The sequence below is a fragment of the Bos grunniens genome, chromosome 8 (assembly GCF_055505025.1).
Source record: "Bos grunniens cultivar Pamir isolate PY7600 chromosome 8, Bosgru_T2T1.0, whole genome shotgun sequence".
In the NCBI taxonomy this organism is placed as follows: Eukaryota; Metazoa; Chordata; class Mammalia; order Artiodactyla; family Bovidae; genus Bos; species Bos grunniens.
The window spans coordinates 61,109,928-61,136,042 of NC_141172.1; the positions used below are offsets into that span (position 1 = coordinate 61,109,928).

The 26,115-nt window shown below is 48.6% G+C and overlaps 1 protein-coding gene across 10 annotated transcripts in view; it reads left to right on the forward strand.

Moving 5' to 3' along the window:
• The window catches only part of CCDC180 (coiled-coil domain containing 180), a 62,509-nt gene that overhangs the window by 27,445 nt on the left and 8,949 nt on the right, over nucleotides 1-26,115 (forward strand). For 9 of the 10 annotated variants that reach the window (XM_086415981.1, XM_086415972.1, XM_086415974.1 and 6 more), the window contains 20 exons: nucleotides 1,190-1,312; nucleotides 2,408-2,581; nucleotides 3,401-3,516; nucleotides 4,572-4,698; nucleotides 6,332-6,371; nucleotides 6,500-6,957; nucleotides 8,475-8,701; nucleotides 11,400-11,575; nucleotides 12,965-13,145; nucleotides 14,048-14,194; nucleotides 14,817-14,961; nucleotides 15,151-15,267; nucleotides 16,504-16,602; nucleotides 17,789-17,908; nucleotides 19,505-19,677; nucleotides 19,933-19,988; nucleotides 20,105-20,183; nucleotides 21,902-21,976; nucleotides 24,604-24,670; nucleotides 25,325-25,466. In XM_086415981.1, the coding sequence (XP_086272107.1) occupies nucleotides 1,190-1,312; nucleotides 2,408-2,581; nucleotides 3,401-3,516; nucleotides 4,572-4,698; nucleotides 6,332-6,371; nucleotides 6,500-6,957; nucleotides 8,475-8,701; nucleotides 11,400-11,575; nucleotides 12,965-13,145; nucleotides 14,048-14,194; nucleotides 14,817-14,961; nucleotides 15,151-15,267; nucleotides 16,504-16,602; nucleotides 17,789-17,908; nucleotides 19,505-19,677; nucleotides 19,933-19,988; nucleotides 20,105-20,183; nucleotides 21,902-21,976; nucleotides 24,604-24,670; nucleotides 25,325-25,466 (2,842 nt within the window). The remainder of the gene's footprint in view (nucleotides 1-1,189; nucleotides 1,313-2,407; nucleotides 2,582-3,400; nucleotides 3,517-4,571; nucleotides 4,699-6,331; nucleotides 6,372-6,499; nucleotides 6,958-8,474; nucleotides 8,702-11,399; nucleotides 11,576-12,964; nucleotides 13,146-14,047; nucleotides 14,195-14,816; nucleotides 14,962-15,150; nucleotides 15,268-16,503; nucleotides 16,603-17,788; nucleotides 17,909-19,504; nucleotides 19,678-19,932; nucleotides 19,989-20,104; nucleotides 20,184-21,901; nucleotides 21,977-24,603; nucleotides 24,671-25,324; nucleotides 25,467-26,115) is intronic. The other variant, XM_086415976.1, reaches the window with a different exon arrangement.

A 26,115-nucleotide genomic window follows, 5' to 3' on the forward strand; every position in this document is an offset into this window, starting at 1 on the left:
GAAAATCCCCCACACCTAATCATTTTGAATATGGTCTAACATGCTGGCTGTGGCTGTAGGAGTCCCCAGGCCATGACTGTCTTGCCTGTAGGCCCCAAGACGCTCCTGCTGCCTCACATGTGTGTCTGTCAAGTTTTGGCTCTGCCATCAGGACTCTGAACAGAATTCAGGGGAGCGGAGGGCTTTCCAGTGCACTGTGGGTGCTGTGGTCCCTGGGGGCTGTGCCACTCTCTTGCACCACTCTCATCAGATCCTCCAAGGTCCTACAGAGTGGGTGTCACTGGCCCCATCTGAAGATGAGAAGACCAGTTTGCAAAAGATCCAGGGGCTGTCCCAGCCCACAGGGCTCTGCCTGCTTGCTCTGGGGCCTTAGGGGCCATCACATGCCTCCTAGTCAGCCCTTTAGGGACATCGGACCTTAAGAGTAAAGCCTGGAGGGAAGCCTTGTGCTCTAGAGAGCCTCCCCAAGACCACGCCCCCAGCACTCACCTCCTCACTCACCCCTGCCCCTGGGATTCCACAGCCCTGTGGCCCTAGCGTCAGTTCCTTGTGCCCCTGCTCACGGCCCTCTGCTGGGCATATGCAGGGTGTGAGTGCTGAGGTCACCACGGACCCTAGGAGCACTTTGAGCCTGACAGATGGCGCCTGGTGTTCCTGGGCAGCAGCATTGGAAGTGTTCAACTGGAGACACATTTCATGTTTTATAATAATTGGGGGAGGTTGATTTATTCTAGATTTTGTGCATAAATCAAGTCTATTAATATAGAGAACTGGCTTTCCAGTTGGCATAACTCCAGACAGGAAATGGGAGCCCTGTCTGGCTTACAGCAATGCTGAGGGTGTGTAGGATGGCAGTTTATGCCTGTAGGATCGGAAGTAGGAGAGTTCAGATCCCAGGCCCACCACTTGCCAGGTGTGTGCACTCCAGCAAGTCCCTTCACTTCTCCCCAAGCTTTAGTTTCCTTATCTGCCAAGAGGGGCTAATGAGAACACCTCTGGCAGAGTCAGTGACCAGGGGCGGTACTCAGCACCTGGACACAGTGGGCAGATGAAGCTGGCCTGACTGGGCCACTGTGGGGCTTTCTGCCAAGGTTCATGGAGATGGGTGGGAGGTTGGTCTCGGGGCAGGACCAGTCCCGAGGTGAAGCCCCCATCAGCCTAAGCCGGGCTCTGCCTCGCCCCCTTCCAGAAGCAGCTGCTGGACTGGAAGGCTTTCACTGAGGAGGAGGCAGAGAGCCTGGTGAGCCCATCCTTCTTCCAGATGGTGGGATGTCTCCAGAGCAAGGTGGAGGAGGAGCTGGAGGTCTTGGACGTGCGTAACTGGGGACCTGTGCTGCTGGGGAGCAGGGTGGTCACCCAGGATGCTGGGCTGTGAGAGGAGTGGGAGTCCAGGGGCTTACAACTTTGTCGCTGGTGAGTGCCTCCGCCTTGTCATGGCCAGCCCCTCTGGAGCAATTCCCCTGCACTGCCAGGCACTCCGGGCTCACCCCTGGCTCCCCAGCCACCCCCAGACTCCAGTCAAACCCTCTCGGGCAGAGTGCCCCCCCAGGCCCTTGTCAAGTCTGGGTGCTAGAGATCACAAGGAGCAATTAGCCCAAGTCCCAGATGCCTAGAGTCTAGAGCAAGATTCAGCAAATGCTTCCTGTGGTAAATATTTTAAGCACTGTCGGGTGTCAGGTTTCTGACTCAAATTCTCACTCTGCTCTTATCACATAGAAGCAGCCCCAGGCAACACAGAAATAAATGGGTATGGCTATGTTTCAATAAAACTTTTTTTCTGGACCCTGAAGTTTGAATTTCACCTAATTATTACATGATTGATTATCTTCTTTAGGTTGTTTTTGGTTTTGTTTTTTTCCCAGCCATTTAAAAATGTAAAATCTGTGCTTAGCTCCCAAGGTTAAACAAAAAAGGCAGAGGGCTACATGTAGCTCATGGGCCAAGTTTGCCAACCCCAGACCCTTTGAGAGTATAAGAGACACATAGGAAAGAGGGAGAGGTGAGACTTTAACAGTAGGCTCTGGTGTTTGGCTCAAGGGCTGTGGCAGGGAGCTCCAAGGAAGGAGAGATGCCCAGGTCAAGATGGGCATGGCCCACTTGATGCCGGAGTGGTGCCTTTCTCCTTCCAGGCCCTGAACTCCCTCTTCAGTGGACAGGGGTACAGGTCTAGAGATGGGACTGCATGTCAGCCAGTCTGAGGGTGTGGCCGTGGACAGACCAGAAATGCTGTCCCAGAGAAGGGAAGGCCGGATATGAAGATAACCTTGAGGGATGGTGTCCAGACACCAGTCCCTGGAGATCTGGGCCTCCACGGGCTGGTGAGGGAGCCCCGCCCAATGGGCCCTTCTCCTTACCCCGGGGGCTGGTTGACACTTAAAGGCCCCTCCTTTGGGTTCTGCCACCACAGAAATCCTTCGAGACCGTGGCAAAGCAGACAGAGCAGCAGAGCTCAGACCTGTTCAGCTACTTCCAGGAGGCCGTGAACCTATGGGAGACACATCAGAGTGTGCTGTTGATGCAGGAGATGGAGCTCGAGAAGAGGATGGAGCAGCAGCGGCAGAAGCACAGGCGGGAGAACCAGGTGTGGCCCTGGCATCCAGGTAACCCCAACAGGAGAGGAGCGAAGGGCCACACCCAGATTGTCAGCTGCCCATGGCTCTGCCTGGGGGCCCATGAATTCAGCTAGCATTCAGATGCAAAAAAAAAAAAAAGAAAGAAAAAGAAATTCAATACCTACTTCACACCGTATTTTATTTTTATGTAAAAATAAATCCCCAGTGTATCTTAGACTCAAACGTAAAACCTCAAGCTATAAAACTTGAGATGAGAAGCTGAGGCTCACCTTGGTCATGGGGGCTGGGTGGCAGTAAAGTTCTGCTGGAATTAGGTCTGGACTGTGCAGTGAGTCCCGGATCCAGACATGTCTGTGATGGGGCTTACCTGAGAGACAGACTGGGGGGCATGGAACATCTTCCTCTGGCAGTCATCCTGACCCCCAGGACATGAGCTGGCCCCCACCCACCTGCCTTCACATAGTCTAGGGGTGGAAGGGACGCCCTCAGCATCTGACATCAAGCACAGCGCTGAGAAGGAGAGTGAGGAGTAGGTGTCTCTGGAAGGTGTAAGGGGGCCGGCCCAGACGTGAGGGTAAGGGACATGTCCCTGAGGAGTCCCATCTAAGTAGGGTCATCAGGGATTTAAAATTGAGAAGAACATTCCAGGCAGGGAGAAGAGCCCATAGGCCCAGAGCAGTGAGAGTAAGAACGTGCTTCTTATGTAGAAAAGCCTGCCTGGGGCACCTGGACCTCATCTCCAGGGGCAGGGCCTCTGCATGTCACACCCTCTCTTGGAGCTCTGGTGACTCACATCTGCTTCCTTCTGTTCCTGGTGTGGCTGCCAGGCCCAGGAGGCTCATCTTGACAAGCTCTTGGACCAACTGAGGCAGCAAAGCTATGAGAATAACCTGAAGTCACACCTGGAAAAGGCCAAGGATTTTCTGAAGAATATGCAATGCAGGTAGGCAGACCAGACTCTAGAAGAGGATGGGCTAGAATTCATATTCAAAGTCAGAGGCTGGCTGCCTAGGAGCCCAGCCTCAGGTTGCCTCCAGCTTTAGAGAGCACTGTGGTGCTTTGCAGCTCTGCCCTCGGTCAACACAAAAGCTTTCAAGGAGAATTTTGATCAGAAAAATTTATGGGGGGATGTTTCTGGGTCAAGTAGTTTAAAGTTCAAGAGCATGAGTCCTCCCCTGCTTAAATTTTAAAACATACATGCTTTGTTAAAGAAAAAAAAAATTAACCAGTACAAACATAAAGGAAATTCCCCTCATTTCTGCCCAACTCATCCATTTTGTGGACATAGACATTTATAAATGTTGGTATATATACACATGTAAAGTGTCTTTAAAATAAGAATCGTTTTATAACTTTGTTTCATTTTTAAATGACCATCCATTGATTAATATGGATGCTTCATAATGACTTAACCATTCTCTGATTGATAAGCTTTTTAAGACTGGTGCCAGTTTCTCCATATTAAAGACAGTTCCCTGTGAACTCTCTTGCGTCTTTGTGCCCTAGTACAACTAATATTACAAGGGCTATTCACAGAAATGGGATTGCACTGCCAGTTGATTGCAGTACTTAGATTCAGAAGTACATTTTAAGGCAAATAAATAACCCCCTGAACCTTGGTCTTCTTACCTCAGGGACAGATGAAATCTGGGGCCTTGGTTTTGGAGTGTTTGATGGGATGATGTAGGTAAAGTCCTAGGACGGGGTTAGGACAGTAGACAGAAAGTGGGAACCCATGCTACCATATGCAAAGAATGCTCTCTGTCTGTGTTTTCTAAATGTTCTACAAAGAGTATGTACTCTTTGTATGATCAGAAAAATAGCAAAACAAATCAAGGACTGTTAGTATAAAAGGAAACCTCCGCAGCAGCTCTGCACAGAACTCGAGGCCAGGTACTAGCCTACCTCCATGAGGCCCGAGGCATGGGTTTTGGCTGGGGTCCCTCACACCCAGCTGACCCCTCCCACTGACAGCACTTTCATCTCCCTTCCTTCCAGGTATGAGGCTTTTCATGGCCTCCTGACAAAGGAAGTGATGGAGTACCCAGTGATCATACTGAAGGAACTCAACTCCTACAGCTCCCACCTCAGCCGACACTTCTGTGTTCGTGAAATCTTTGAACAGGTATGGAAAGGGATAAAAAAAATCCCAGCTGCTCACCAAGAAGCGAAGAGGAGAGGATGACTTCTAGTTCATATTTGCCTCAATAACCCAGGGGACGTTAGAGTCTATGCCAGGATATCAAGGAGTGAGAAACTAAAAGCATCTCCTAAAGAGACTATCTTTTTCTCAGACTCAAAGAGGTCAAAGGCTCAGAATCTAGGCCTCAGGTCTTGAATGGAATTATAATTAAAAGGCTGATTTTATAGGACTCCGAGTACTAGTCATCCAACTCACCATGCCACATAACCATCCTAAAGTACGGCTCTGACCTACCCATTCTCCTGCTCAGAAAGCCCTCACCCAGTCTGCAGCCCCAACCAAACCCAGCCCACAGTCCCTGGATGACCATGGAGGCCCCCGCATCTGACTCCCGCCCTGACTCCCCCTGCTTCAGTGAACTCCTCAGCCTTCCTTTATGTGCCACTGCCCCCTGCCCTTTCCTCACCCTGCTCCTCTGCTGGGATTCCTCCGTCTCTGCACACCCCAAACGCCCACAGACCTCCAGCCACCACCAGTGACAAGACCCCCCCCACCCAATCGGACCTTCCGTCCCCTTCTTTGCCCCGCCTCCTCCCCTCTCTGCATGTGCTTGTATGTTGGTTGTTGTCAGATGCAGGAGTGAAGGGCATCCTGCTGGAAGGTGTTTCCTGTGAGGCAGGTGTGGCCTCCTGTCTTTCATCCAGCTTTGATTGCCCTCAGCACAGTGTCCTGCACATAATTCAGACGTACCGAGTGCTTCCTGGTAAATGCAGGAACACCTGGAGTGTCCTGGTCTGACTCCCAGAGGTGGCTCTTTCCCGCACACATGCACCCAGAGTTCTGCACGGCCAGGGCGGAAGGTACTTGTGGTGGACGCTGAACCGGGCTCGGGTTTCCAACAGATGTGGGGTTCCCGAGTCCTCAGAGAAGCCTCCTCTCAACAGAGATCCCTGTCCCAGTTGCTCGTAAATGCATTGCGTGGCACCTGGGTTAAAGTGAAACTCACGCTGTCCAGAGGTGGAGCTTTGAGATCAGCCTGGCTCCCTGGGTTAAAATGGAGGTGCCACTGTGGTGACAGTAACACAGGAAGGACCTGGGTCTGCAGGGTTTAAGGGGCTTGTCCAAGGGCACCCAGCTTGTGAGGAGCTAGAGTTCCAATCCACTGCTATCAGTGACACACTATTTCCACAACTTCAGCCACAGCCAATGAAACGGGGAATGTGTAGAGTGAAGAGGGGGCTCCCAGGTCACGTACATCCTGATCATTGAGTATATTTACATCCAGCAACGGGTGCAGCAGATTCCTGCCCCTTGGATGCATCTCTCCCTATTTACTTTCTTGTTCTTTGCTCCAGATCACTACCAACCATGTCAGAAAGAGGGTTTATTCTGCGATTTCCATTGTATGATAAAAAACTTTGCTAATGTGCTTGGGATTAAGGAAAGATGATCAGGAACACCCTGCTCACCCCTGTGAAACAAGTGGTCAGGGCCTGCATCAGATGTAGAAGGCAGGGAGGAGGGGGCTTTTCCTTAAAGAAAAGAGACGCCCTCAGAAGTGGCACATGAAGGAAGGCAGCACTATGTATTCAGTGTCTATGTTTTTGCCTTGTAGAACTTGGAGGGAGAAGTCATTTTCCAATTGAGGGAACCAGGTAACATTTTTACAATTCAAGTCTGAGTCTCCCCAACTTCACGCTTGTGTATCTGGGGGCTAGGGAGGCCCAATCAGGCTGCACTGGTAACCTGTCTCTTCCTGTGCTTTGGGGCTAATCATCAACAGAGCCACATGAAAAGCAGTTCCAGAAGAGAATGAGAAGACCGAGAGGAAAACGAAGGTCCAAAGCAAACGCCCGCAAAGGTGACGAAAGCAACAGTGGGAGAACGAGTTCCCTCAAGCCAGCCGAAGAGATAGAAGAAGAAGAAGATCAAGAGGCCGAGTCCTCCACCACACAAGAGGTGGCCGTGAGCCCACAGGAGAAGTCCGTACTGAGTGAAGAGATGGATGAATCCAGGGAGGACTCTATTTCAGGACTGGAAGAAATACAGGTTGAAAGAGACAGCTCCTTGAGATCACCCCCAAACCAGGCCAGTGTGATAGTTCACGAAGAAGAAGAGGAGGAGAAGAAGGAAAAGGTGGAGGAGGAGAGGGAGGAGGAGGAGGAGGAAGAGGAGGAGGAGGAAGAGGAGGAGGAGAAGGAGGAAGAGGAGGAGGAGCGGAGGAGCTCGTCTGTGGATGAGGTAGGCCAGCAAAAGGCTCACTCTTAGGTTTGGAAAATGTGCTGTGTTCACTCTCTGTGTCCCTAGCACAAGCCAGGGTCCCCAGTGGCACAGTCTCTATTAGGCTATGTCTAAAGAGTAACAAATGTATATACACTTTTCATTGCTGTCAACAGAGATCCCGTTCTCATGTCCCAGCAATACTTTTTAAACTTCACCTTTCTGTCCTCACATCCCATCTTGCAACCTCTGTAGTGCCCCCTTGACTCTTCCTTGTCCCTCCCAGGTCCTCTCTCTTCTCCCAGCTCCTCTTTATTGTAGAGACCAACTTAGCTGCTCCATTCCTTCTCTCTTCCCATTGTCTGATTGTGTAAGAACAAAGATCCATATCCAAGTTGGCAGACAGCTCTCCTTAGAGTGCAGGGAAATGACTCTCATATGAATAAATCTCATCCTCAAAACACATTCAGAGTCACAGAACAGTGATTTGGGATTCCATAATCATGAAATTGCAAAGACTCTTTTCTATAGTGCTATGGAAGAATTGGCATATGAGACCTCTGAACAGGGACCACAGGCAGGTAATTGAAAAGAGGGCTGGACACCAAGTATAAAATAGTGACATGGTAAAAACTACTGTCTTAGTCTGTTCAGGCTTCTGTAATGGAATACCATAGACTGGGTGGCCTATAAACACCGGAGATTTATTTCTCACAGTTCTGGAGGCTGGGAATTCAAGATCCAGGCACTGGCAGCTTCGGTGTCTGATGAGGGCCTGCTGCTGCTGCTGCTAAGTTGCTTCAGTCGTGTCCGACTCTGTGCGACCCCATAGACGGCAGCCCACCAGGCTTCCTCATCCCTGGGATTCTCCAGGCAAGAACACTGGAGTGGGTTGCCATTTCCTTCTCCAATGCATGAAAGTGAAAAGTGGAAGTGAAGTTGCTCAGTCGTGTCCGACTCTAATGACCCCATGGACTGCAGCCTACCAGGCTCCTCCATCCATGGGATTTTCCAGGCAAAAGTACCAGAGTGGGGTGCCATTGCCTTCTCTGTGATGAGGGCCTACTTCTTGGCAATAAACAGCTCTATTTTTTTTCTGTGTCCTTACATGGTGGAAGGGGCAAGCTCTCTGATACTTTGTTTTCAAGGGCACTACCCCTATTAATGAGGGAGGGCTCTGCCTACTTGCCCTAATAACCTCCCAAAGTCTGCCTCCAAATACCAACACAACGGGGATATGAATTTTGGAGAGACACCAACATTCAATGTATGGCAACCATGCAGCCATTATTTCGTTCCAGCCAATGATGCCATATGGGAATGTAGACTCAGAATTGCCAGGTTTTCTGATTTAAGAGAAATCAGAAATCCAGATTTTTAGGTGGCATTTCCCTATTTTAAAAGCATTATATGGGCAAAATATAACCATAGACAAGTTTCATCCCACAGGTTTACAACCTCTGATGTCAAAGGACCTATGGTAAGGATTACCAAGTCTGTTCAATGATGTCAAGTTTAAAGTCTTGTTTTCTGCTTAGGTCAAAGCCCAGGAGGAGAGTCTAGGGGAGATCTCCCAGGAGGAGATGGAGTTCTTCACAACCTCCAGTGGGAACACTTACTTTGTTTTCCTACCCCTGAAACAAGAAGAGAACAGCAAGACACCCCACTCCAACCTTCCTGCCACTCTCTTCAAGGACATTTCCAGTGCCAGGGTCTTAGAAGAAGTGATCATTCCATCCAGACTAGTTTTAGAGATTAAGAAACAGTGAGTGAAAATCCCTTTTATTCTCATTCTCTTCAAGTTTTATTAACAAGGTGAAATATAATAACGAAAGATTGGACTAGCTTCAGATGGAAAAGAAAGCAAATACCATATGCTAACACATATATATGAAATCTAGAAAGACAGTACTGATGTACCTATCTTCAGGGGGTAGCAAGCATTCTAACTTCTGAATTAGTTTTGCTTGTTTGTGAATTTTATTTAAATGGAATCACATAGAGTGTATTCTTTTATATCCAGCTTCTCCTGGTGAACATGTGTATATATATATCTGTTCGATATATAACTAAGAGTGGGTTATTGGGAAATTGGCTTATATGTGTGTCCATCTTGAGGAGATATGACCAAAAGATACTACCAAAGAGTTTTCAAAAGTGGTTTAACAGTTTGCAGCAGTATTTGAGAATTCCAGTTGCTCCATATCCTCACTTGGTATTGTCAGTGGTTTTTATTTTAGCCATTCTGGTGTGTGTGTGTAGTAGTGCCTCATTGTGGTTTTAATTAGCATTTTCCTGATGAGTAACAATGTTGTATGCCTTGTTATATACTTACTGGCCATTTAATCATCTTTCTGTGAAATGACTTATCAAATTCTTTGCTGATTTATTTTGTTGTAGATTACCTATCTTTTTTCTTAACTAATTTATGTGAGTTAGTTGTCTACCTTAGACTGAAGTTCTTTTGTTAGTTAAATATGTGGTGAATGTTCATACCCTCTCTGTGCTTTTCTTTTTTTACTCTTGTAAAGATATCTTTTGGTGAAAAGATATCTTTTTTAGTAAGGTCTTACACATCAATTTTTCCACTAGGGTTAGTGTGATTTCTGTCTTTTCTAAGAAATCTTTGCTTGCCCCAAGGTCGTGAAAATACTCTCCTGTGTTATCTAATGTTATAAACTTTCATAGTTAGATGTACAATTCAACTGAAATTGATTTTTGCTTATGTGTGTGGTATTAGTCAAATTCATTTCTATCCTGTATGAATAGCCAGTTAAGGCCGGGCCATTTCAGAAGACTCTTCTCTCTCCACTGCTCTGCTAGGCCTCCCCTGACTGATGGTGTGTGTGTGCCATGTACTCAGTCATGTCCAACTCTCTGCTGCCTCATGGAGTGTAGCCCACCAGGCTTCTCTGTTCATGGAATTTTCGAGGCAAGAATATTTGCCTGGGAGTGGGTTGCCATTTCCTACTCCAGAGGATCTTGCTGATGCAAGGACCCCAACTGATTACCATAGCTTAATACTAAGTCTTATTATCTGGTTGTGTAAGTCCTCCAGACTTGATTTCTCCAGAATTGTCTTGACTATCCTTGGCCCTTTGTATTTCTGTATAAATTTGAAATCAACTCATCAGTTTCTGTAAGAAAACATCTGCTGAGTTTTTAATTGTTATTGTATTGAATCTATAGATACATTTGGAGAGAACCAACATCTTGACAATACATGGCCAAGAAAATCATGCTGCATTTCTAACAGGATGAAATAGTCAACTGGCAAAAATATTTGCAGTTCACATCTCAGTCAGAGGACCTTGTGTTCCCAATATATAAAGTGCTCCCAGAAATTAATAAGAAAAAGTGCAACTACATACTAGAATGATGGGCAAAAATATTAGTGGATGGTAGACAGGAAAATAAATTTAATAGTCTTGAATTCATAAAAATATGCTCAATCTCAGTCATAATATGACAAAATTGTCAGATTCAAGAGTTTGACAATACAATCTGAAGCTATGGAGAAATTGTTGTTCAGTCACTATATCGTGTCTGACTACAAACCCATGGACTGCAGCATGCCAGGCTCCTCTGTCCTCCGCTATCTCCCAGAATCTACTAAAATTCATGTCCAGTGAGTCAGTGATGCTATCTAACCATCTCAGCCTCTTCCTCCCCTTCTTTTACCTTCAGTCTTTCCCAGCATCAGGTCTTTTTGATGAGTTGCTATTTGCACCACGGGGCCAAAGCATTGGAGCTTCAGCTTCAGCACCAGTCCTTCCAATGAGTATTCAGGGTTGATTTCCTTTAGGATTGACTGGTTTGATCTCCTTGCTGTCCAAGGGACTCTTAAGAGTCTTTTCCAGCATCGTAATTTGAAAGCATCAATTCTTTAGCACCCAGCCTTGTTTATGGTCCAACTCACACCTGTACATGACTACTGGAAAAATCTTTGACTATATGGACCTTTGTCAGCCCAGTGATATCTCTGCTTTTTAATATGCTGTCTGAGTTTGTCATAGATTTTCTTCCAAGGAGCAGGCATCTTTTATTTTCATTGCTGCAGTCACTGTCCATAGTGAGAAATGGAGAAATAGGAACTTTTATTCATTGTCTTGCAACAGAAGCAGTTTGGCAATATCTACCAGATCCACAAATGTATTTCAGGTTTTGATTCAACAATTCCCTTTCAGGGAATTTATCCTATAGAAATTATTCTGCACTTGACATATGTATGAGGTTACACGTTACAGTCTTCTTGGTAAGAACAAATGAATGGAAACCACGCTATGTCCACCACCAGCCAGGGGATCTGGCTAAATGAATGATGGTCCGTCCAGACAAAGAAATACAATGAAGTGGGAAATTAAATAAGAAAGAAGGAGTGGAAGAGGGAAGCACTTTATATATCAACCTGGAGAGATCACTCCCTGGTCACAGTTGCTGACCCTCTCTGGTCTCTCCCTCAGGCTTCGAACTGGCTTTTTTGAGCACTTGGAGAAATGGTTTGACCAATGTGCCCTCAATGCTCGGGTCATCGTGGCCAGCAAGATTGATGAGCTGGATTCAGAACTGGAGCTGCGTCTGCACCTGCACCAGCCAAGAGCCCAGCACGTTGAGAAGGACATCCACAACGTCAGGGCAGGTACTGCGGCTCTGCATTCATTAGGCAGCCCTGGTGTGCAACACGCAGTGCTTAGTGTGTTGTCATCACACACTGGAAGATGTGTGTGAGGGTTCACACCTCCCAGGCTGGCGGAGAAGGTTGTACCCTGAATCCTCATCTAAGATTTTTTAAAGAGGGTGTTAGATGCTGAGATGAAGAGTATTGTCTTATTTGAGCTTTAAGGGTCCCAGATACATTCCCATAACTGTCACTCACACTTTCATGACGGATGCCCTAGAGGCAGGCCTGTAGCTCAGGAATCGGAGCTAATAGGTTCAACCTCTCTAGCTTTATGACTCTGAGCAGGTTACGTGACCTCTCTGATCTGTTCCTAACCTCCTGAGGGCATTTTGGTGGTTGTAATTAACTCTCCTTGAAGTGGTACAGTGCGGAATCATGAACAACTGGTATAAGCCAGAGTCTCCAAAAGTGGTAGCCATTATTTTCAGCTTATAATTCTTAATACTTAAAAAGACATGCCATTTCTAAGGCAGAAGGCTCCATCATTTGGGGGGAGGGCACTTTTATTTGAAAGCTTCAATGGTGCCCATCAGGTTTTCACTTGGGTCATACTTTAAACTTCATCATAGATCCTCAGAGCTTCCTGTCACCTTAGGAGACCTGCTTGACTTTTTGGGACCTCGTTGTCCTCATCTTGGAAATGTGTGCATTAAATATAAATATAAACAAAGATGCTCCCTGAAGTCTGGTTTCCTTCCTCTTCCCTGGCTCCTGGCGCAATGTACAATGTGAAAATGGAGGCCACAGAAGTGAAGCCCCAGAGTCCCGCCATTTGTTTTTGGCAGAGCTGAGCCCACAGCACATCCTCCACTTCCAGGCAGTAGGAGGTCAGATGAGGTAACCCAAGGCTCTCTGCTAGCTCTTAAGGCCTTTGATGGAGCTCTTAAAGTCCGCCATAATCCAGGCTTATTGGAAATGAGTAACCACTGATATAAAGGGTCAGATGCCAACTGCCAAACTTTGTGTTGGCCTTTTGATCCCAGACCCTCTCACCAAAATCCCTGCCCTCCCCAACATCCCACCTGCTCCCAGGGTGGGAGACGCTCTCCTAGCTCCCAGGCCTTGTTCCCTTCTGCTACAGGCAGGGTATTTCTACCACTCACAGCCAACCAGAGCCTCCTTTCCAATTAAGGACACTGGGACTGTCTCAGATTGGTTCCCCTGAGATCTGAGTCCACTCCCAGGCTGAGCCCTGGGGAGGGCAGCGGGGGACTGGGCCTTGGCCTAAAAAGTCCCTTCTCTGTAGCTAGCCTGGGAGAGGCATGTCACTATCCAGGAGAACACTGTCCTGAGCTGACCCAGGGTCCCAGAGGACCTCAGCCCTCCCACCCCTGTGTCCTCTTTCAGCTGAGCTCTTGCTTCATCAAGAACGGCTGAACAGCCACTGTGCAGGGGTGATGGAGACACTGAGGAAGGAGAGGATGATGTTCTGCCAGTTCCAAGAGGAGCAAAACTTGAAGAGCAAACACTTCCGCCGCAAGATTTCTGACATGGAGCACATCTTCTTGAACGCCACCAAGAGCCAGAAGTAAGGGTCTTGGGGACTCAGTCATGGCCTGGCAGTCCTAGAACCCTGGCCAGATGCCTGTGCTCAGAAAAGCAGTCCTCCCATCTGCTGTGGACAGCAGAAGAGTCGGGGTTTCCAGAAGGATTTTCATCTCTTCCTGAGAGTAGGAGTCCAGCTACGGTGACGCATCTGGCCAGGGGCTTGGTTCTGGGGGTGGGGGAGCAGCCAGAGAGAGAAAAGGGTGCAAATGTCAGAGTGCAGGGATGCAAATGATGGGCCCTGACATATCCATGGTGGGAAAGACCCAGGGAAATCAGGACGAGCTTCCTGCAGGAGGCCCTAGTGCATGGAATGGAGGGAGGTGAGGAGGAGGCAGAATTCTCCCACCAGAGAGGAGCACTGGCCCAGCTCCAGGTGGGGATGTGCTCAGGGTAGAACCAGGGTTTCCTGGAAGGCCATTCAGGGGTTTGAGGTGAGGCCCCGGAAGGCCTCCATCTGGTCACAGGTGAGGAAACTTCACAGGCGTCTGTACAGTGGTCAGGTACCCAAGAGGCAGCTGGTTAGGGTAGACTGGGATGTAAAGAGGAAACCCGCAGGCTGCTCTTTCCGGAAGTCCCAGGGCACAGGAGCCACATTTCTGGGAGTTAAGAGGGGGTGGTGCTAAGGGGAGGACCTGGGGATTCTCTTAGCAATTTGGTGGCAGGAGCCAGACTGAAGAGAGGTGCCCTCTGACCCGGCTCACTGAGAGTCCCGCACTGTGTCTGCACACACTGGCATTCTGAACCTCCTTCTAAGGCCTCTTTGTCTACCCAGTGAAGAGAGGCATGGTTCTGGTGACTGCACAGCTGGGCACGGTGCTCAAGTCATCTCCCAGGCTGCCCTCCCGTGCCCAGGTCACCACCCCGCCCTCCTGTGTCCCCCAGGCTGGCGACTCTCAGCAGCACTCTGCAGCGGGAGCTGCTCAGCTACGTCGACGTCATCCAGGTGTCCCTGCGCAGCTTCCGCCAGTACCTGGAGGAGAGCATGGGCAAGCTGCGCTACACCAACATTGAGTTCATCAAGCACTGCAGGTGGGAGCCAGCATCTGGGCCCCCTGTGGGCCTCTGGGCTCTCTCTGTTGAGAGGTGGTCTTGTTTGCCTCTTCATTTTTCAGTTATGACAAAATATCCATAACGTAAATCTGTCCATTTTAACCATTGTATGTGTAGTTCAGTGGCATTAAGTATGTTCATGTTATTGTACAACCATCACCACCATTCATCTCCAGAACATTTTCACCCTCACAACTGAAGCTCTAAACACTAACTGCCTGTTTAGCCTTTCTTCAGCCACTGGGAACCACTATGCTATTAGTATTTTTGGTCTCTGTGAATTTGACTACTCTAGGGGCCTCATAGAAGTGAAATCACAGCACATTTGTTCTGTGTGCTTGACTTTTTCGCTTAGCATAACGTCTTCAGTGCTTATCCGTGTGTCAGAATTTCATTCCTTCTTAAAGCTCAATAATATTCCATTGTGTATGATGCGTTTATCCATTCATCCCTTGATGGACATTTGGGTTGTTTCCCTGCTTGTGTCCTTGAACTTCTTCCATGATCTTGTACTTTTAATCTAAAGCCTTGTCTACCACAGTAGTTGGGATGGGTGGAATGGGCTGATCAATGGCTTTTATTTCTCCCAAATTATTTTCAGATTGTTTTCAGAGGGAGGCAACTTCTCTTCTGAAGAAATTGACTCACTGTGTCATCGACTAGAGAAGGAAGCTGCCCGGATAGAGTTTGTTGAAAATTTAATCATGATCAACATGGAAAAGATGGAGAGTGATTACCTGGACCAGGTGAGTAGGCCACACCCTGACCTCTAGCCAGACTCCTGTGACACCCGGTTACATAGTTGCCTTGCTCACTGCCTAATAGGCCGGTCAAGCCCCCTTTCCACCCATTAGGTGGGCCTGTCCCCCTCTGCTTCCACAGTCCAAAAGTTCCAAATTAAGCCCCATTCCTTTACTTTTTTCTCTTTCTTTAAGGCTAATGAGTTCATCAGCAAGTTTGAAAGTAAATTCCATAACCTGTCTGTGGACCTTATTTTCATAGAGAAAATCCAGCGCTTGCTGACAAATTTGCAAGTAAACCTCAAGTGCGAGGTAGGACAGATACGTTCTTCATCTGCTGGATGTTTATCACACACTTGCACCCCAGGCACTGTCCCAGATGCCGGGGATACCGGTGTGGTCTCTGCCCCTCTGGGACTTGCACTCCGGCCAGGAAGTCAGAGATTAAACCATAATAGCTTCTAACATCCACTGAGTTATCATGCAGCCCGCATCTTAGTGGGCTTATTTTGATGAATTATATGAGTCCTCACAAGAGCTGTTCTTAGCCCATTTTAGAAACAAAGAAATTGAGGCAGAGAGACATTAAGAACACAATGTTCCTAAATTGTGGGGCCAAAATGTGAACCCATGTCTGTGACACCGGAAATTCAGGCAGTGCCAGGCCATTTGGGCTACAGAGGACAAGAGGGCCGCATAAGGTGCGTGGAGACATAGAGGAGAGGATTTCCTCTGGACTGGGGAAGTAGTGCTTCCCAAGGCTTGATGGAGAAGGAGGAGCCAGCCAGGCAGGAGGGTGTGGAGCAGTGTCCTGGAGACATCATCAAAAAAATCCTGGGGGAGGTGGAGCCAAGGAGAGAGAGAGAGCTTGAAGAAGAAAACTCGGGGGTGCAATGAGGCTGGAGCCGTGGCTGGTTCAGCAGGGTCCCATGACCTGGGCTCAGTGGCACTGGAGTGAGGGTCAGGGCAGTGGGGATAAGGGTGCTATTGATTACAGTTTTTTAAGCTGCAGTAAAAACTTTGTTTAAGCTGAAAAGTTTCTTCAAAAACATCACTTTGATGGCTTCTCTCTCCCAAATGTGTTGCCATTTTTATTTAACCATTCCTTTTTGGAGGAATTCTTAGTGGGTTTCACGTTATTACACGCAGTGGTGTGATAGACATGCCTTCACTGGAAGCCCTGATGATGTCCATAGGGTGCCTCCCAGAGCTAGAATTCCTGGGCTAGAGCAGGAGTGTTTTCAGGCTCTTTGTGCTTTCCAGGTGGCTTGTACAGATACCCCCTCACCAACAGGGCCTGAGTGTGTCCTCCCAACACCCTCAACCAGTAATGGGGATCACCAGTTTTATTTTTGAAACTTATTTATTTGGCAGGAAAAAAAAATCCTTTAAATTTGCATTGGACTAGTTTCTAATACAGCTTTGCATTTTCCCTCTGATTTTATTTTTCTCATATTTAATCCATCTCTGAGATAATGATTTGCTAAACTTTTTCTTGATCAAAATAAGTATTCTGGAAGTAAATCTCTGAACCTCTGGTTTGTCTAGGTGGCAAAATCCAATTTGCAGACAGAGGGATTAAATTCTTCTCTAGAACAGCTTCAAAGCAAGGTAGAAATGTGCCGAAGCTTAAAAAGGAATAAACAAGTAAGTGTTCAGTAGATGCTAAGCTGTGGATAGTAAAGATGCATGCTAGAATTGTTAACTGGAATAAACTCACATCTGTGGTCTAGATTTCTCTACCACCAGCAGGGCCTCTGAGTCTTCCTACTTCATCTCTGTTTTATTCAATGGAATTAAGGAAGAGAAGAGAAACCAGCCATTGCCCCTGGCCCCCAGCACCTCCCTAGCAGGCATGTTGAGGCCAGTGAGCATGGGGGCTTGAGTCTGGCCTCCCTCCCACTCTGATGTCGCAAGGCCTCCCTCCTTATAATTAGAATGCAGCCCTGGATGAGTAACGGAAGCAGGACTCTGCCCTCTGAACAACCATCTTTTGTTTGATTTTCCCTTTGTTTTGACCAGTGTGCATAAACTGGTTACTTCCATTTTCTATATATAAATGGTAATAAGTCCAAATTGGAATGAAGTCTGAGAGAAGTGAGGTTCTAAGTGCCTGCCAGGCCCTGATCAGCCAAGCAGGTCTCTGCATGTTTACCTCGTTGACTTGCTTGTTCTCCTGCCTCTAGTGCATGTCTCTGTCCCCCGTGACACCCCTGTGGCCAGCGTGTCCTGGCCACCCTGAGTACTTTTCTCCCCAGCCCAGCCAGGCACTTGTAAACCTGGTGTCCTGGCCAGAAGATCTTTTCTCTTTTGTTTCAGTAACCGAGTTGAAGTTTTATCATTGTTTGTTGTTGTTCAGTTGCTCAGTTGTGTCCGACTCTTTTGCAACCTCATGGCCTCTGAGGCCATGGCTCCTCTGTCCATGGAATTCTCCAGGCAAGAAAATTGGAGTGGGTTGCCCTGCCCTTCCCCAGGGGATCTTCCTGACCCAGGGACGAAACCCGGGTCTCCTGCACTGCAGGCAGATTCTTTACCTATACTCTGAGCCACCAAGGAAGTCAAGTAAGTTTAAACCATTGGCTCAGAACAAACCCATAGAACCAGGAATAGTACTCCTGATGCCCCATCGAGGAAGGACCCACGGCCCAGTAGAGTCACCCAAGAGAGCTGGCCCAGGGCTCCTCATTCCTCCAGGGCCCTCCCTGCAAGAGGGGGGCCTCCCTGGATCCAAGAGGTGTCCTCACCAGCCAGCCGGTTCCCGCAGTCCACATGGAGTCAGCCTGCCCACCTGCAGCCTGCTTCCTGTGGCTTTTTCCCTCCATTTTCTCACTAGGTAGTGAGCACAGAAGACCTCCTTGGCCTTATTCGAACTTGGAAAGAAAAACTGAGCCAAAGGATTGAGTATCTCAACTGCAAGCTGGACATGTTATCCATGACTCACCTGGCCTTTCCTGTAAGGAATGGGATGGGGCAGCCATGGTGAAGAGCATCTGAGCTGGGGGGCTGGGCTCACAGGTATCCCACAGGGTTCAGCAGATCCCAGGGAGAGACCTCCCAGGCCCCTGCTGGACATCAGGCCTGCAGGGATGCCTTAGAAAGGCCACAGACTGTGGAGTCAGATCTGGGTTCACATCCCAGATGGGCCACTTCCCTGCACTGGTCCCTTCGGAGATCCATCACCTCCTGGCAGCACCTCCCCACCCCATCAGGGCCCTCAGCTCTCAGGGAAGTCTCACCTCTCAGCCTCTTCCTTCCCACCCGCTCCTATTAGCAGCCACCGGCTTCTCCCCATTCCACCCCCACTACCTTGTCCAAGCCCCCCATCTGTGCAAAAGATCCTGATCCTGTCCTGATCCTCTCACTTCCCCCTGTGATCCATTCCCTGAGCTGCAGCCAGGCCTCTTGGAGAAGGCCAGTCTGCCCGTGTCCCTCTCCTGTCCTCAGGATAAGATCCAGATCCTCACCAGGCCTTCCTTGACCCCTTCATTTCTCTGGTCCCCCTACGAGCTCACTTGCCCCCAGGCCTTCACTCACCCACTAGTTTGGGCCAGCATCTCCTGACCCCTGTGGCATGTTCTACTTCTTCGTGAACCCATAGACCATTCAGTGAGGTCCCCCTTTTAGGAGCTGTCTCCCCTAGACTGTGTGCTCCAAGAGGACAGAGCCTGTCACCCTCACCCCACACTCAACCTCTCTCACCAAGCTTTCACGAGAGGTCTCAACCAGCTTCCAGGAGGACCTGTCATAGAGCCGATGGCAGCATAAGTGGATGCCCCTCGAGTTGTGCTCTGACCACCCTCAGGCCCCGCCTCTCACTGCCATGCTTTGGACCAGCCCTTCCTTCTGTGGGGAGGATCTTCCTGCTGTGCTGCCAGCACTAAGCTTTCATCACACCAACAGTACTGAGCCCCACGAGACGGAACTCAGGAGTCCTGCTGGGGTCCTTCCCTCCAGGGTTTACAGTGCAGCCAAGACACAAAATAAAACAGGGCATAGCTCAACTAAGTGCTCATGGTGGGGCTCATGGTGGGTCCCTCACTCACTGTTTCTGCAACTCAAGGTGGAGGTGGCCACGCACTTATCCATGCACTCATTTGTTTACTTGTCCTTTGCTCAAAAACACCACCGGGGCACATCGGCGAGTAGCCCAGTTCATGACTCTCAGCCTCAGGGAAGATGCTGTAACTTTGTTTTCATTGCACTAGCCCCAACTTGACCATTTATTTGTAGAAGTCCATATTAAATGTCTTGTCTCTCTGACCAGACTGTAAGCTCCATGAGGATAAGAGTCACATGTGGCCCCTTTACCCTGTGTCCCAGGCCCAGGGAGAGCCTTGCAGAAAGCAGGCACTCAAGAAATACTTCTGAAGGTCTCGGCATGCACACATGAATGAATGAATGAATGGCCGTCTAAGGTATATATGATCCCTGCTGCTTCACAGAAGGGGCGAGAGAGGCTCAACGTGGTCAGCCTGCAGCACCTGGGATGGGAACCCAGCCTGCCTGCCTCCCTGACACCCACACTCAGGCCCTGCTCTTTGGCCTGCAGGACAACGTCTTGACTGACCTGGAGGTAGATAGTGACATCTTGTTATCTTCAGAAGTCTATGAAGAAGAGGCTAAGGTAGACATGGTCACCCCTGAGTCCTTTGCCCAGCCAAGCCGCATGGGGAAGTCCATGATTGAAGACCCAGCTGTGGAGGTGGTCAAGAGGATCCTGCAGTGAGTGGCCCGGGTGTGAACAGTGGGGCCCAAGCCTTCAGGGGCCAGTCCCCATGTGAGCCCACCCTAACAGCTGTGACCTTGTGCAGGGGCTTCTTTCTCCCCTCAGAGCCTCAGCTTCCTCCTCTGAAGTGGAGCTCACGATTGGGCAGATTCATGTGGCATTGTGGGCTAACCAGGATGGTGCCCAGTGCCTGGCCTGAGCCATCCTCTTGGTCATTGGGGAAAAGCTCACATCCTTTCCTTTGGTTTCAGGTTTCCTGACTCAAAGTCCTCAACCCTTCAGTGTGACAAAGAACGGTCCCAGACAGGTAGGGCCAGACAGGCCTATGGATTCAGGTGCTGACAGTGGGGTAGCTGGGGGTGCCACCTGGTCCCTCCTCACCTTGGATCCTCTGTTGTTCTCCTGGGTACCCATCACCCAAAGCCTTGAGGCGACTCCGGAACCGAGCAGAGCACTCCTTGAAGAAGGACTTGTCCATCGCCAGTGCCACCTCGGTAGCAAGGTAGAGAGGCCAGGCTGCCTGCAGTCTCCCCTCCCCAGACTCAACCCCGACCCCCAGATGGAGGCCAGAGGCTACCCTTTGCCAGCCCGTGTCCTCAGAATGTGTCTCCTGTGCTCACAGACTCTCCAAATAGGGACCTTCCAAGTTGGGACCCTGCAAGGGGCCAAATCCAAAGCCAGCTTTAGACAGGTCTATTCTCATCCCTGCCCAGTGGCTTGACTCTCACAGCCCTCCACCCTAAGAACCTGTAGGGCGTTGGGTGGTTAGCCACAGTGACAGCTACATCCCATACACACTGTGTCTGTCAGAGGGCATGACCTTGGAGGTGGCATTCCTTGGATGACATCACGGAGTCTTGGGAGCTCTGGGTCTCTGCATCCTGGCCATGTGTTCTGCCCACTATGCCCTGTCAGGGTCGTTAGACTCATGGCTCAGTGAGCATGGGCCCTGGATGGCCCCTGACACCGATTTTATAGAAGGTGGATGACAGAAGCCACAGGGCTGACCTGACTTTCTGAGTCTTTGATGAGCCATTATTGACCTAGTTTAATTATTGGTTTTGAAGAAGTGACACTGAAGAGATTCCTGCTTTGCGTACATCCAGAAAGTCTTTTTGAACAGGCCTGCCATCTGCAGTGTGGAAATAAAGACCAACCAAATGGGAAAAGCAAAGACTATGCAGAGCTTGCTACAACCAGGGAATCAGCCACTCTCACTTCCGTTTTAGCAGAGACACAAAGGCAGGCAAGGGAGTGGGAAAGGGGTGTAGTGGAGAAAAGGGAAGGCTTCAGATGTGCCCTGTTGGTGGTGGCTGCCCTGGGAAGGCTGGAGGAGGCCCAAGAGCGGTGGGCATCCTGTGTGATGGTTAGGGGTATGTATTTGACTTGTTCGTCCTGAATCGGAAGCAGGGACAGAATCTAAGGGAGCTGTCAGGTACTGAGCAGGTCCTGGCCCTGTGGGGTTGATTGTTACAGGGGGTATTATTGGCTTCCTGGATTGTTACTAAAGGTAACAATTGTCTTCCTCCAAGTCTGACTTCCAGCAGGCCGGCTTCCTGAATTGTTTATTGTAGCTAAGGGCTTGGTGTCCTAGGCCGGTTGTTACAGCTTATCAGCCAGGGTTCTCTATGTATATACGGTATAGCCATTGTCCATTTGTATAATCAATCTCTCAGTGGTTACCAGTGAAATATACATGCTGCTCAGGCTGCCAGATGAAAATTCAGGATGTCCAGTTACATTTGAATTTCAGAAAAACAACACATTTTTTAATATGAGTATGTCCCAAATAATACATGGTGTGTATGTGAAAAATTGCTTATTGCTTATATGAAATTCAAGTTTATTTAAAAATTTATGTTATTGAAGTATAGTTGGATATAATGTGTTACAAATTCAAATTTAATATGTGCTTTTATTTGAAAATTTGACATCCCTACCTGGGGCTCTCAACCTGTGTTTCTTTGGGTCCTCACCACAGGGTAGCAAGGATTCTACTTTCGGGGCTGGAGCCCCTCCGTCCCTCCCCCCGGCCTTGTGTGGGTTTCAGCGGGTAGGGCTCCATCCCTACTATAAGGCTGCGTGCAGAGCTGTCAAGGGGTGGGGCAGCAGCTTGAAGGGCTGGGCTGCACAGGCAGGTCTGGGTAGGGCTCCCACAGACTCAGATCTGCTTGTGTCTGTCTCCAGCTTGCAGAGCATTAACCCACCTTTGCCCCACAGCGTCACGCGGTACACCAAGCCCAACCGACTGGATAGAAAGTACCAGGTGCTCGGTGACAAGCCTCCTCCAGCGGAGTAAGTGTCAATGCCATTTCCTTTAACTCCATTTTAACCTGTCATCTTTGTCAGTTGGCAGCTAAATCTGACTCCACTGAGGGGAAAATAAGCTGGAGAGGGACAAAGCAGGTCTGCGAGGGGACTGGTAAGGGCCAAGGTCTGTTTGTCTCAGCCTATTTCACATAAATTTATTGAGAGACATTTTCACCAAATTTAGGCATTCATCAAGAAGACATTCTTCTTTCCTTTGAACAATCTGTTTATTTCTGTTCAGTCACCTTTTGTTTATTAAAGGGCACCTGCTCCATCTCTTGCGGCTTGGTCGTAGGGCAGCCAGTCAAGGAGCTTTATAGACATGGGGCCTGAAGCCCCAGAGTGGCCCACTTGGGAGCAGCTCCTGGCATTCCAGTTGCCCATCACGCAGTTCCACCTGGCAGGGCTTCTTTGGATCCTGGAGGAAAAGCCAGCTATAGAACAATTGCAAGTCCCAACAGGGACCTAGACATTTAGGGTTCAGTTCTCAGTGACATAAAGTCAGGAGGGTGGGAGAAAAATTAGAAATATTAATATGAGGAGTTATAGCCAGATATAAAGGAGGCTAGAAGAATTGAGCCTGGAGAAGGGAATGGCAGCCCACTCCAATATTCTTGCCTGGGAAATCCCATGGACAGAGATGCCTGGTGGGCTACAGTCCTCAAGTGAGGTCACAAAAGAGTCAGACGTGACTCAGTGACTAACAACAGCAGAAGAGTTGAGATTTGATAAGAATTAACAAAATATGCGTGATGGCAAGATCTGGTCCAGTTTCCAGGGAAGTCATGAATCCTCAGAGCTAACAAATAGGGTTAGGATTTACTAATCACGAGAGAGTGCTATAGTTATTGAAATGTAAAATTTCTGTTGCCCTTCTTTTTGATTCTTGTTTATGAAACAAGTCTGGTCTCTTTAGATTTGGCCTGATTATTTACATAAATGCAGCAAGAGTGGTAACTGATCACCAAAACTTTTATGTTTGCATTGCTGGAACTTTTCATAAAGAATCTCAGATTAGACTCTTAAAAGCCTCTTGACACTAGGAAGACAAGTCAGATTTCACCCACAGTACCTATAGATTTGGATGAAATCCTCTCTTCTTAAGGTCCCCACCATACTGTAAGGTTTTCCTTACCCACCTATGAAGTTGGGAACCCCATAAACCAGGTGCCAGGTTGATTTTCCAAAGAGGGCTTAAAAGCATACATACATACCCAGTGGTGTTACACAGCCATTTAAAATGATAGCATAATGTAGGGGGAACACTTTAAAGGGCACGGAATGTAAAAAGCACAAGAACCTAATTCCAAACCAATTTAAACATCAGCAGAAGGAAATATAGTAAATGTTAGCATTAATTTTTCCATCTTGCTTTTCGGCCTATTTCTAATTTTCTTTAATTATGATGAGTGAATTTGTAAATGAAAGAGCACATCACACACACACACACACACACGTTTTTTGGCCAAGAGGCATGCAGGATCTTAGTTCCCCAACAGGGAATTGGACCTGTGCCCCCTGCAGTGGAAGAACAGCGTCCTAACCACTGGACCACCAGAGAAGTCCCTTTTTTTAGTTTGGTGGTGGTTTAGTCTCTAAGTTGTGTCTGACTCTTTGCAAGCCCATGGACTGTAGCCTGCCAGGCTCCTCTGTCCATGGGATTCTCCAGGCAAGAATACTGGAGGGGGTTGCCATTTTCTTCTCCATTTTTTTTTAATTTGAGGGAATTTAAAAATATATATACATATATTTTAGAAACTGGTCAAAAATGATGTGTGTGTAAAACAGTCACTGCATCACTTTACAGAAATTTTGAAAAAATAGTTGTCCTCCAGGTATGTGCGGTTCTAACACATCAGTCCCTTATTTCACTCTTGGTATTGAGACAGTTGACCTTACTGACAGGAATATTCGCTAGATATGGGCAGATTTGTTCAGTAAAGCACCTGGTGTGCACAGTCAGCCTAAAGGCCAGATGTATCAGAAAGAGGATGTTTGGTCCTACAGGCAGGCCTGCTCATTTGATTAATATTTATAAGAAATCATTCTTTCTTCTCTCAACCAAGACAGAGACACTGACAGGTGCAGGCACTGGACAGGGGATTCTGTGGTGAACGAAAACAGACACACTGTAGGAGAGATGGGGTTAATCAATCAGCCAGTCACACATGTCAATCCCCAGAGCCCCAATGGGGAGGCTATAAAGCTGAGAGCTGCTCAGGGCATTAGAATGAGGCAGTCAGGGATTGCCACTGAGCCAGGGCCAGAGGAAAACCAAATGTAACCAAGAGGAAAGTTATTTGTGTTCCCTGGAGAGGAATCAGTGTGAGCAGTGGCCCTGGGGCAAGAATGAGTAATTCCAAGGAGTAATGAGGAACAAAAGAGAACAGAGACACTTGGAAGGGGCCAAACACAGCTTGGCACAAGCAAGAGGCATTCAACTAGACAAGTAGAAATACGAGGTGGGAGCATGCTTGGGCATCCCAAGTTGTCCAAGTCCAGTTCTGGCTGGGCTGCTGAGTACTCGGAATGTTGTGTCCGTATGGTCTTGTCCACACCATTTAGTGTGATTAGACAAGCCCTCTCAGGGATCTGCCTCCTGTGTGTTGCAGGGATTTTAAAGGCATCGTCCTGAGCCTGCTCTGGGAGAGCAACGAGCACCTGCTGGCGGTCGCGGAGGTGAGGGCCCTGCCTGCCCTTCTGCCATCTGCTGGCCACATGCCCCCAGTGGGCTCTCCCCGCTCTTCTGCCAGTAATGACCTTTGGGTGAAACTGAATAAAGGGGACTACAGCCCCCGTGACCATAGCTACCCAGCTTCTGTCACCTTGGGTGGTGTTTTCCATCCTAGAATTAAAGCTCATCCATTACCCATGTATTCAGCCACCAAACCTTTCTTGGGTCCTGTGTGTCAGATATTTAGCATACCCAATACCAGGGACAAGCCTGGTCTCTGTCCCTGAGGGGCCAGCACCCAGCTAAGAATGACATGTGATGGCACCCCTGGGTGTGAGTCTTTGGAGCAGAGCTCTGGGTCATCTGTGTTAGTGGCCCAGCTTGGCACTCCATAGAAAGCTCTTGGTCTCATGGGTGAAGACCCATCTTAGTCGTGAAGGATGCATAGACTTTTACCATTGACTTGCTTGTGCCTCGCGTAGCCCTAGGACACTGACAGTGGTGACAAGGACAGACAGGGAGGAGGAGAGACCCCAGTGTGGGGGACAGCAGTTGAGAAGACCAAGGGGTGAGGAGAGCACAGAGGAGGATGCCAGGATCTTGGGCCAGAGCCCCCTGGAGAGGGGTCTGGCGCCCACACTGTCAACCCTCTCCCGTAGGAGTTTTACCGCAAAGAGAAACGCTCAGTCACCAGGCCCGACTGCATGTACGAAACCTTCGACCAGTGCGCGGAGAACATCTGCAAAAAGATCCTGGAGTACCACAGCCAGACAGACGATTACTACAACTCCTGCCTCATAGGTAGGTGTGGCCAGGTGACCACCATAGGCAGGTGGCAGGTGGGGCTACAGAAAGGGGGTGGCCACTCACAGCCAGAATGATGCCCTCCTGACCTGGAGGTCACATGAGGCAGAAGAGCCTCCCTGTGAAAAACTGACATCTTAGAATTAGGTAAAAACCTTGATCAGATTTAACTGGGGAAAAAACAATGCCCTCCCCCCCAAAAGTCGATTTTTCTTGAGAAATATAGTGATTTGTATCACTAAAAATGTTTCACTCTTTGAAAATTTTTTACAGCTTTATTGAGATATTCACTCAACGAAATAGGGAGGAAAGGGAGGGTGGGATGAACTGGGAGATTAGGATTGACATATATACACTACCATGTGAGAATCTGCCTGCAGTGCAGGAGATGCGGGTTCAGTCCCTGGGTCAGGGAGATGCCCTGGAGGAAGAAATGACAACCCACTCCAGTGTTCTTGCCTGGGAAATCCTGTGGACAGAGAAGCCTGCTACAATTCAGGCTACAATTTAAAGGGTCTCAAAGAATCGGACATGACCAAGCAACTGAACACGCACACAAATGTAAGTAAGATAGCTAGTGGGAAGATACTCTGCAATTCAGTGGATTCTAATATATTCACAGAGTTGTGCAACCATCGCCACTGTG